Raw genomic sequence first — 12078 nt, 5'->3', positions numbered from 1 at the left:
GTTTCTCTGCAGAGGAGGAGAAATGTTACCTCTGCACAAAAAAAGCCCTACATATGGATGCAGGGCGGTTTTGTAGGTGTGAGTCTAATACAGGTGTAGAATTTGCCTTTTTATAACACTGTGAGCTTCAGTTTATCAGTATTATCCATATGATGCCACGTGTGACCAACACTTCTGCGTTCATGTTGATTTATTATTTCATCAGATTTGTGTTTTGTCATATTTCTGCTGTAAGGGATGCCTCCGTTGACTCAGCCTCGACATCAGTGTTAATATTACTTTATTCACGTGTTGCCAATATTGTTCTTCTCCTCACTACAATCAAGATTCAAGCCAACGGGGGACTGGGTCAGTATAGTAACTCAGTGTTCTTGCCACTTCAGTGGAAGTAAGACATCATACCATATCCGTTGTCTTGAAACATCAGCAGTTGTGTTGCTCTGTTGTTGTGTTTGTCTTGGTTTGTGTTTGGCTGCAAATGACATTCAGTGGTGAGACCAGTGGCGTCATTTCAGAAATCCATCTACTGTACGTGCTTCTCATTTTAACCACCAAACCTCATATAAATTATGTTATAAATGATCTTAGGTTTAGTGATGCACTGATGGTTTACAGAGGTTAATTACAGTGTTTCACAATATGTCAAATAAAGATGATTTCATTAAAGCGAGTTGCCTTCTCTTCAGTTCAACACAAATTAATTATAATAAACAGAGAGAGAGGATTATAACATACAACAAAGGTAGTAGATTGAATGTCTTAACCAGCACCTTGAGGGGCTGCAGATGGTCTGCGATGAAATGAGGACTATTTTTGTCACACTGAGTTTCCCCCGTCTCTGCCCACAAAGCACATTGTTATGTAGTCGCCTCAGTAATTTTAGCAACAAAAATGTCCCCACGTGGGACATAATCTTACCAAACCTCAGCCTGAAACTGAAACCGTACATGGATGTGTAGGAGTTGTGAATATGTACGACTGAGTTTAGGGTTTTAACCATGCGGCTCGGTGGTAAACATCTATTCTCTTCAAGAACGCTTGAGCAATGCATTTTCTTCTGCTGAGCTCTAAGGAAATGTTTAATCAGCTGAGCTTGACCTCTGACCTGTCTCTGAAGGTGGCATTCACATTAAAGTTAGTTCAGCTCTTGTGTCTTTCGCCCTTTAGTCAACTTCAGCTGCTCCAGGACCGTTTCCTGTCGTCACTTTAAAATTTTTGGGGTATTTTAATCTATTCTGAGCATAAAGCTGACTCATAATGCGCCTGACACATTTTCTAGACTGAAGCACGCTGCTCAACATTTCCTGTCAAATGAAGACATGTTGGTGTGAGCAGCCGTCTATCTGTACTGAGGGACTTCATGCTGCTTGCGGTCCTGCAGATGGTGCTGTTTACCTACAGTAGGCTCTCTGGAGACTCAGGCGGTGTGTTCATGAGGTACTGTAAAATGAATTCTGTCCAGATGTGTTGAAGAACAGGTTACATGAGACAGGATGTCAGGAGTGAGATTTCAATTTAACAGACACAGCTGATGGAAAATAGCAGGTTTGTTACGTTTGGAATGATTCAAACGCACAAATGAGGAAAATGGGAGCCCTTTGTTTATGAGCTGGGATCCAATTCAAAATGTTTAGCTGTGTTTTTTTATATTGAGAAAATAACCTTTCATTTTAAAATCAGTCTATTTAGGCTTGCTTTCCCCTGCTGTTGAGACCTGGTATTGTATGTACTTGAACTTCTACTGCTGTATGAAAACAAAATTAATTTAAAATTTTTCATTTCATTCCACAGATAAAGAACCATTCCTCACTCTCATCACTCTCCAATGTCACAGGTCAACTGCTCCTTCTGCTGCGTGGGATTCACTAATTTTGGTGAGGATTTTATACTGTAATTTTAAGTCATTTTTAATGTATTTCAAAAACAAACCATTTCGTACTCAATGAGAGTTCAGCATCGTGGGAAATACACGTATTTGTTCTCTTGCTGAGAGCTAGACAGGGGGATCGATACCACTCTCCTGTCTGTGAGCTAAATGTGAAGCTACATCCATCTGCTGATTAGCTTAGCTTAGCACAAAGACTGTAAACAGGGGGAAACTGCTAGCCTGGCTCTCTCACAGATCAAACACACAGGATACACACAAGGTGCTAATTATCATCTGTTTCCCAGTAAGAAAACCAAATAAGCATATTTCCTAAAATGTTGAACTATTCCTTTAAGGTCACTGCCTCACAGTATCACCCTCGCCTCCACCTCCTCCACCCACTCAGCTTAAGTTTCTCCCACATGTGTGCAGACAGACCCGCTCTGGGAAATAATCTGAATTCCTCTGCTGATAGTATAATCTACCACTCTCACCACTACAATACACCCGCTGTTCTATCTGAGGACACACACACACACACACACATATATATATATATGCAGTCATCTCACTTCAAACTGCATCTTTGACTCGACCAGATCAAATGACGCTGCAGCAGTCCACAGCAGCGGGTGAGAAGAGAGGACGATGCATATAGAAAGTAGGGCAGGGTTTGTTTTGTTGTTTGCTGCGCTGCATGTTGTGTGACCTTGTTGTACTGCTGCTGTAACTTAGACCTGCATTCCTGACCCTCACACACACACACTGGCCTGCCACACTGCCTCTAGCTAACGTATCAGATCATGTCACAGCTATGTTATGTGTCCATTGAATCAAAATAAGCCAGAACAGGTGCTCTTTTGTTTTTCTGCTGCAGAGGTCTTGGGTTTCCCCTGGAGCGGTATTTTCGGGCAGATGCAGTAATACAGGACATTTTGAAAGTGGTTATGATTACTTTAAAAGGAAAAAATCCACCCGTGGAGCACACTGGCAATGCTACAGCTGCAGGCAGCATGCCTCGCATTTTTGAACATATTTTGTTGTCTTCCTGTATTTTCTTTACTATTTTGGAAAGCTGGTAAAATGTATGCAATGCGACATCAGAGCCAGGTGTTTCCAGTGCAGCTTTTGTCTATATCTCTAGATCTAAAACATAAACAATAAACGTTGGGGTTGTGCAGGTCCAAAGACAAACAAACCAAACATTAAACAATTATACAAGGAACAACGTGTTGTAGAAAAGGCAGTGGTGCTTTCACAGGCAGTGGCCTCAAAAAAACATAATGCTCTGCAACCACTTCTACTTTCATTCTACCAGTAAAATCTTCTGTGCTTTTTTCTTTCAGCACCCATTTTTTCTTTTTCACACGGCTGGAGAAAGAGATCAAGGTGTCTTCCAGGGAAATATAAGCAACTTGCCACACCAGACCTCGACAACACAGGCTGAAGAAAAGTGGACACATCAAAACAAAAACAAACAAACTTTAAACTACAGCATTTCGAACAAATGTGCCGGTGTGGAGTTCCTTTAAAGTGACGCTGCATAATGTGACCCTGATGCATCCTCTCTTTCTGGCACCTGTAACCTCTTGCAACCTTTCATAGAGAGCCATAAAAGAGGCAGAGGTGGTGGTGGTGGTGGGGGGGGGGGGGGGGTTATCGAGCAATTGAGTGTCATAATACAATAGGTGGTGAGAGAAGGGAGGGGTGCAGGGAGGATAGAGAGAAAGCAAATAAAGAAAAAGGAGGCAATGAAAGAAATAAAGAGAGAGAGGGATAAAGAGAGAGGGAGAGGGAGGGAGGAAAGAGGTAAGGGGGGGTGTTGCCTCTGTGCCTAGCCATGGCCTTCAGCTGTGGAGTTCCTGTTGTTGTGGGGTGGGAGTTTCCCTCTGTGCGGCCGAGAGGGAAACGGCAGAGGATGTCTTTTTCCTGGCTGACCAAGAATGCCCGGGCTTCGAGGTCTTTCCTCTTCTCATGCGGGCTTTATAACAAGTCCGTGCCACAGTGTCCACGTCGCTGATGTTCAGCTGCTGTCCCGCTCTTCGACTCTGGACCTTCAGCCAGTGTAACACTGACACATGCACCTCTCTGCAGGGAGGGGAGCGCTGGGGGAAACGCATTCCTCTCAGGGGCACAGGGATGTCTGCTGTTAAACACACAGCCCACCCTCACCAGAGCTTGGACTACACGTCCCAACATGCTCCCCAACAACGGAGGGGGGGGGGGGGGGGGGCGGGGCGGGGGCCATAAATCCTGCCAGCCAATGGCTTTGTGTCTGGAGAGCGGTGGTTGGTGCGTTGCACGGCAGCTGTTGTCAATGGCAACAGAGGTTTTCAGGGAAGCATGAGCTGGACAGCTGGTAGAGGGTCCCTCAGCCCTCTGCCGGGAGTCACATGACCCCCCCGGCAGCCAATCCCAGCCCTCCGCCCTCCTCTCTCCCTCACTGCCTCCCTCTCATTCGCTCGCTCTGGCTCTCCTCGGCTGCAGCAGGAGGGGGAGGGGAGATGGAAATAGAGGAGGGAAGTGGAGACAGAGAGGGAGGGGAGGCGAGGCGAGGCGAGGGGGGCCAGCGTACACAGGGAACGAGTGAAAGAGCTTGAGAGCGAACACGGAGAGCGGGAGTCTCGTCCCTCGGTGTGGTTATCTAGGAGATAGGCGAGGATCCCGCACACACGCCCTGTTTGCCCTCCAGCCTCCACCCGGAGCGGCAGGAGAAGAGGAGAAGACAGAGGAGAGGAGCAGAGAGGACTGTTTGACTGCATGTATCAGACTGTCACCCTCTGAGACACAAGGAGAGACGGAATCATGCCTCTGTGGAGCGGCGCACCAGCAGCAGCAGTCGGCTGCCAGGCTGCCTCGCCTGTGTGAGGGGAGCAGGACTGAGCCGCTTTTGTGGGAGTACTGAACGAGGGACGGGAGAGAAGCGAGAAGAGAGAGGAACGACAGCCGGCGAACGCGTGCCATGAGTGGGAACAGGAGGAGGCAGCAGGCTCGCTGAAATCATGGACCAGGTAAGGATGGATGGAGGGGAGGGGACTGAAGGGGAAGTGAAGGGGACCACATATTCACACCTTGCTGACACTGAACACACGCACACACGGCAGCTCCTGGTGCATTCATAACATCCATCGTCCCCCTTTTCCATTTCCCTCAGGGCAAACACAAACAGCACAGCACGCTTCTTATCCTGCGATGTTTTCTGCCACCCGCCCTCCCATACCCCGCCAGGCTTCACTCTGGGGGTAGAGGTAGGAGAGCGGAGGGTGTGGGGTGGGGTGGGGGGGTCGGCAGAGGTGCTGCCATCAAACAGCCACCGGCAAGTGCCAGGCGCAGGCGGCCTGTGGGGGAGATGACACAGCTCGAAACATCACCGGCTTGTCTGTGATACCGGGCGTTAGACCGGCTCCTGGGAGAGGAGCCGAAGAGAAGAATAAAAAAGAGGGGTGTGGCTGAGTTTGGTGGCTTATCGCTCATCCTCGATCATTATCCCTCCTAACGTGTCCTCTGGCAGTTGACACCCTCGTCCAGAGGCAGCCAGGATGCCATGGAGCAAGGTCCACAACCATACACATCTGTGTGTGTGTGTGTGTCCTTTCATTGAGGCTCAGACGAGTGTGTCCGCAGCTTTGTAACACTGTGTACTCATGTCACCAGCTCCACTTGTTTACTCTGCCAGATGAATTCGCCTTCCCTTCTCTTGCACTTGAAGCATCCTCAGAAACACACACTGTTTAGTGAGTGTGTTTTCCAGAGAGCTCTGAGCGGAGGCTGATTGCTGCTGCTGACATTAGGTGTTGCGTCCAGGCTGGAGGCAACCAGCTGCTGGTAGTTGAGCGTGTGATGAATGGTGTAGCTCTCAGAGGCACCCTCCCCATGTCTCCCCTCTGCTGCCCTCAACACACCACCAGTGTGTGTCCTGCTCTTTGATTACCTCATCCTCCCCCCTCTTCATCCCCTCCCTCCTTTCCCTCTGTTGCTTTGCATCGTCTCCTCTCCCGAGGTTGAAGTGGTGCGAACATCAGGTTTGTCTTAAAGGAGGGATTTTGAGGGGGGCATGGGTGACACACCCAACCCCAACCCTTCCCATGGGTGAATTATGCATGTGGTCCATGAGGGGAACATCTTGCGTCTGTGTCCGCCCTCTCAGGTCAGGGTGACGTTCACCCCCCCAGTTTAGCAGAGATGATGTCATTACTGCTGTTGGCTAGACAGTGTGTGTGTGTGTGTGTGTGTGGGTGAGTATGTGTGTGGGAGGCAGGGTTACATGCCATGTTTGCACTTGTTTGTGTGTTTTGTTTATCTCTTAACCTTGTTTTCCCAAATGGGAAACTTCAGGCAATAACACAGAACACAGGTGTTTTTGTTGCATGTGAATGCCACATGTCATGGGTCATGGCCAAAGTGTTACACACAGACACACACACACACAGAGACACACACTTTCTGTATCAGGTCACATTCTGCACCAAAAAGTGAGAGTGGTGTGGCTTACAGCACAATATCGCTCAGAGGAAACAAAAACTATTTATAAGGCTGCACGGTGCTGTGAAATGCTGACACGGCGTGGCCTTGGCGCAGTGCTGAGGCCGGGTCAGTGTCATTTTAATAGATGGGCCATATTGTGATGTAACGGCCAAATATGATTATAGCACTTCCTGTTGATCACGTGACCGTGGCTTATTGTCATTTAGCGATGTGGCTGTGAAGCTTTATCTCCTCTCGTGTTTCCTGCTTTAGGCCTCCGAGTGTGTTTACGCTGAAGTGGCCTCATCAGCCTGGTGTTTCAGGATGATTCCCGGATATGCAGTATGTGTCGGAGAAACTTCTGAGCGTCTGCTGTCATTTGGCAGTGTAAACATGCACTAACATTGCTGTCTGAATGTAAACAGAGGCATGTAGAGTTTACTATAGTCACGGAAAGGCTGCAGAGTTTAAAGGACGTCACCGTGAGGCATCTGTGTCCTTCTTTGTCCTCCTTTTTTTTTTCTTGGTTTCATAGCTCTCTGTGCTGGGACAGACACACACATGTTCAAACACACATGCACAGCGATAAGGAGGGCAGTGGCTCAGTGAGGAATAGGAAAAGGCTGGTTATATAAAGTGTCTGTGAGAGCAAATCAAGGGCAGCAGTGGGACACCTCTTTGTCTCGCAGTCTGTCCGCGCTGCGTTCTTTAGCATCCGAGCAGTGCTGCTCTGCACATGATGTAACTCATCCTCAGTGGAGGTGTCTGGTTTTATATGTTTACGGAACACGGTGACTGACACCAGGAAAGTTCTCAGCGCACAGCACTTGCCCGAGGACGATTAAAATGCCAGACTCGCTGCAAATCAGTTTGGGTCATTAGTGCTTTGCGATCAATAGTCATTAAGGCAGACCTGGGCAGGGCTGTGGTGACGGCTGCCCTGTGAACTCTGGGATTGGAGATGGAGTTGTTTGACCACATCCATCAGGCTGAAATGAGTGATTCTCCCTCTGCTTTAAACAGCCCCGAGAGCCACGGGGGGAAAGTTAGCCCTGGGTCGTAAGAAGAGGCCAAGCAAGACGTGAGCAACGTACAGGGAGAATGTCTGCAAACGTATATTTATTGTCCTCAGTTAACATTCTAACTCTTCAGGTGTAAAACTGGAAGCTGAAAGTGTGTCACAGCAGCAGCAGAGGGAATCCCTGATTACTACTGCTGGAGGAGGCTCAGTGGTGTGGACCAGGGTGACGCTGCTGTGTTTATTCTGCTGTCTGAACACGACTCCCTGGAGGCTTGATTTGGGCGACATATGTCTAACTGTAATATGTGTGTGTTTATGAGAGTGTGTGTGTGTATGTGTGTGTGCGTGTGCGCGAGCCCCCGTGGCTTTCAGCCAGAGTTATCTGGCAAATTGTTTTGTCTGTTTCCCATAGATGTGACTGAAATGGAATGCAGTCAAAATTAGCTCAGAGCGGAGCAGCCATGGAGGGAGATATTTTATGAGAGTGAAAGTGTGTTTGAGTGTGTGTGTGTGTGTGTGTGTGAGAGAGAGAAGAAAGGGTCTTATTAAGTTTCAAACAAGACAGTGAGAGGGAATGTGAAAGACAAGTGTGAGAGAGAGAAGGATAAAGGGAAAGAATGAGAGAGAGAGAGAGTGTGTGTGTGTGTGCGCCTCATGGTGGAACAGGTGGTCTAATCTGACGCCCCACCCATGGCACCCCGAGGCCCGCTGCCTATGACCCTCCAATCTGTGGACTCTTAGGAATTTCTCGCTCTATTGTCCTGAGCAGGAGACACTCAGAGGCTGTAAAAGAATGAACTCTCCGTGCGTATTTGCATCTAAATTGAAATTAAACACACATATATAAGCATATATCGATCTCCTCACCCATGCTGAGAGGCTGCTGCGGCTTCTCTGACCTGTTTGTCACGTTTTCAATGCAGGGAAGAGGCGCATTACAATAAAAAATTAACCACGCTACAGAAGTGGAGTTTTTCAGCTGGTTTCTGCCTGCGGTGAACAAAACACAGAGCTCTCCGGGGACATTTCGTGGAGCTCTGGGAGTTGTTGATTGACCCTGGCCACCATTACAATGTACTCTGTGGCAGAGGAAGCAGGCAGGCTGCTCTTCTGTGCAAGAAAAAAAAAACACCACTCTCAACACTGCCACACTGAGATGAAGGCGTCAGCCTGAAATGCTGCATGGGACTTTTCATGTTTCAGTATAGGAGCATACTTCATGTCAAGTGCAAGATGAAGATGTTAACATGGGATGGGATGTACAGGGAAGGGATGTTAGCACAGGGTTCATGTTCTTAATTCAGGCTCTGTTGGATTGTCAGGCGGGCAATAATCAATTGGTAAATGGCTGCAGGCCGACAATGGGCAGATTGTCCTGTGAAAGAAACTAGGACGCCCATCTCCAGGAAGTAAACAGCTCAGGACGACTACTTTGGACCTTAACCTCAATGCACTTGAGTGGCGAGCAATGAATGAATGCAGATGGCAGGGGCAGGGAAGGGGGTGGGCGGGAGTTCTCCCGCGGGGGTCAAAGGTTAGCCTGTGTGGTTAAAGCCCTTCCTGTCAGCAGCACTTTGCATCAGTTCCAACCCATGTCAGGGATCTGCATGCTGATGACTCCGGATGAGAGCAGCTGAGCAGGGATAAATGGAACAAAACAGAGGGCTGAGGTTTATCAGTAGCATGAGGCAGACATCCAATTAGGAGGCTGTTTGCTACTGAGTTGGTCCAGTTTAATCTAACGGGGCCAGTTTGGCGTGCACGGCGTTCAGTTTGACATGTCTCCGACTCCAATCCGTGACCCCGGCAGTCTGTTTCTGTCTCTCGGTGTTGGTTTTCCATCCTCCTGCTCCTCCTCTTTCGTCCTTGAGGCTTGACTTCAGCATCCAGGTGCTGCGTGAGGATGTCCGTCTGGAACGAGCAGCTGTGCAGCCGATGCCTGCTGTTTCCTTACTTTGATCCTGAAACGGGCCACAGAGATGCCCCGCTCTTAGTGTTGCACCGCAGCTGCATATCAGTAATGAACTGTATGCTTCACGAGCTGCTGACCTCTTGGCCCGCTTTCCACACTACTGCCCTAGTTTTAACACAATTCAGTGAGAAAACGACGTGACCGTGGTCCCTCTAAATAACAGAAGAGCTGTTTTCATTCAGTCATAGCACTGGTCCTTCATGTACATGAATGGATATTTGAGCAGAACACACTGTTCCTGTTAAAAGTTGCTCAGTCAGCCACATGTTTTTTGCCATAAATTGGGCTGATGTTGCTTTGGTATCATCACCATAAATCCTGTTTAATCCCACTGATGGGGATGAAGTGAAAAATGCACCACAGAGCTGTATCTGAGCACAATATAATTTTTTCACTCCCCACCCTCATCCACCGCCTCGTCTTACAAGAGCTGTACTGAGCCCCCTTGTGGCCTCCACATGCAGCTGTGGCTCAATTTCTGCCTTTTCAGGGGGATTGAGGATTATCTATTTAGGGAAATCTCTGCAATGACATGCAGAGGAACAGATGGTCGTCTTTTTACGGAATTCAACCTAGAATAAGAAGAGGTTTGTTTTTGCTGTTGACATAATAACAGTGCATATTTATGTTAATTCCACCAGGGAAATACGCTGGATAATCCTCCCTTTCTTGATGGGTTCTCATCACTTATTGGTCACAGAGTGCTGAGAGTGTGTATTTAAAGGTTTTAGAGTTGAGCAGTGTCAGTCTTTTCTTCGCTCTGTTCTCATCTCCGTCCATAATTTCGGCTCAGGCGTGATGATAACGCAGAATTATAATTTTATGAGACTCACAACAGTGTTCAGGATTTGTGAAGTCAATGCCTTTGCGCTGAATGGAGGCTGAATGGATGAAAGCAGGGAAGGTTAATGATTTGTTAAAGCATTCCCCCCGTGTGGCCTCCTGTCCTCCAAACGGAGAACGCCCTGCTTTAAGGCCGTGTCTAGACAAACTTATCTCTGAGTTTTAAGGCCGGGGAAACGCTCGGATTAGGATATGATCTCCTCTAACATACGGGATTATTCAGTTTACTGTACATACTGTAAGAGTTGTGGCTTAAAACTTTTGTGCAACCACAAGTGCTCAGAAGTCAAAAAAAGATTTTTTTGCTAGTAGAGGATGTATGAGTATTCAGATGACGTCTGTGTGCTGGATTATGAAATCAAACAGCTGTAACTTTGAGAGTTGAAGTAAGAATGAGTTTTCAAACTATTTTAATGTCAAGAGTAACTCCACAGAATCAACTCTTAAGTCCTCTGTTTGAACAGTCAAAGTGTCATAGAAAGTTCTTATAATTGTCAACATGACCATAACATTTAATATTTAACAATATTAAAGGGAGGCAGCCACTGAGAAGCATCCAAAACGGTCTACTTTTAGAAGGTATGATCTCATCAGATTTCCAAATGTTAAAAAAAAAAGGAAAAAAGTTTTTTTCAATTGCCCATTTTCCATTTCCCATTGTTCACAAATGATAATGTATTAAGGAAAGTCCCAAACGGGCACCACTTTAGTTATTTTAGGATGTTCCTGACTCATCATTGACCAGCAGAGAAATTTTTGCTGATATCAGAACAACGGTTTCCCGAACCTGACTTGAAGATATATCTCATCTTTAAAGCCACCCCCCCCCCCCCCCCCCCCCCCCCCACCGACATCGTGCTTCAGGAACTGATGCTAGAGGCAGGAAGTGGAGCTGTGAAAAAGTAAAGAGGCTGCAAACAAATTCAGGTTCTGTGAAGTGACGGGCAGCAGGAAGGAACCTCGCAGCGCCGCTACTGGAACTACGAGCCTCTGTTTGTTTTCTGTCTCTCTGAAGAAGTTTAAGGGAAAAGAAAAGGTGGAGGGGGGTGGGGGGTGGACTGCAGGGGATGCCCTTTGAAGAATGTGTGCCAAGCATTTATAGTAACAGCTTACAATAATAGAAACGGTGGATGTGATTCACTCGCTGTTGTCCGTGTTTGTCTGGAGCTTCGGGAAACAGATTAATGGAGACAGACTGGACTGGACTCTGGGCAGCCAGTGGTCATTTGTGCAAGCGGCGACACCTCAACATCCGCTACTACTCTCCTCATAAAGACTCGGGGTATTTCCTTCTCTTTGTTCCTTTATCTCAAACACTCCCACATGGCCGCTCTAATCAGCTCTCGCCATGTTAAAGACCGATGTCTGTGCCAGACAGAAAACCTCAGCTCATGTTGTGGGATGAATCACGGGATGATAGAGCATAAACTGCCTTGTTTTACCAGTTTTATCGAGCCAAACAGCCATACAGATGTCTTAAATCGAGCTCAGTAGGCTCGTGGATGTGGCAAGTCACCATGTCCAGTCAGAAGCACAAACTGGTGGTAGTCCTTGGCTTTAGTGTGTGTGTGTGTACGTGTGAGTGTGCGTGTCTGCGTTCTTGGTCCCAATGAGTCATTCTCTCCGGTATCCTAACCAGCCAAACGTCCCCTCCAACAAGCCAGAGTTCCAGCTCTAACCTGTCTCTGTCTCGCACACTCAGTGTCCACAGGCCCGTAGCTGTTTTCTGTCCGAGACACAGCGTCCTGCAGAAGAATGAGCGAGGCAGCTGCGAGAGAGAAGGGGGGGATTACAGTGAAATGTAGTTTGGGGTGAGGCAGGGAGAGAGGACGGGTCAGCAGGTCAGAGGAGGAACAGTGAGGGAGTGAAGACATTTTGTGTCCTGCAGGCTCTGTGGTTCAGAACATTTTA

The 12078-nt window shown here is 47.6% G+C and overlaps 1 protein-coding gene across 1 annotated transcript in view; it reads left to right on the top strand.

The window, feature by feature from the left end:
- Positions 1-4468: 4468 nt before the first annotated feature.
- Positions 4469-12078, top strand: part of arhgap23a (Rho GTPase activating protein 23a) — a 63807-nt gene continuing 56197 nt past the window's right edge. The window contains exon 1 of the mRNA XM_041062514.1: positions 4469-4878. Within this exon, the coding sequence (XP_040918448.1) occupies positions 4870-4878 (9 nt within the window). The 5' untranslated portion in view covers positions 4469-4869. The remainder of the gene's footprint in view (positions 4879-12078) is intronic.

Source organism: Toxotes jaculatrix, chromosome 18 (assembly GCF_017976425.1).
Source record: "Toxotes jaculatrix isolate fToxJac2 chromosome 18, fToxJac2.pri, whole genome shotgun sequence".
NCBI lineage: Eukaryota > Metazoa > Chordata > Actinopteri > Toxotidae > Toxotes > Toxotes jaculatrix.
This window is presented reverse-complemented; position numbering and strand designations above follow the sequence as displayed.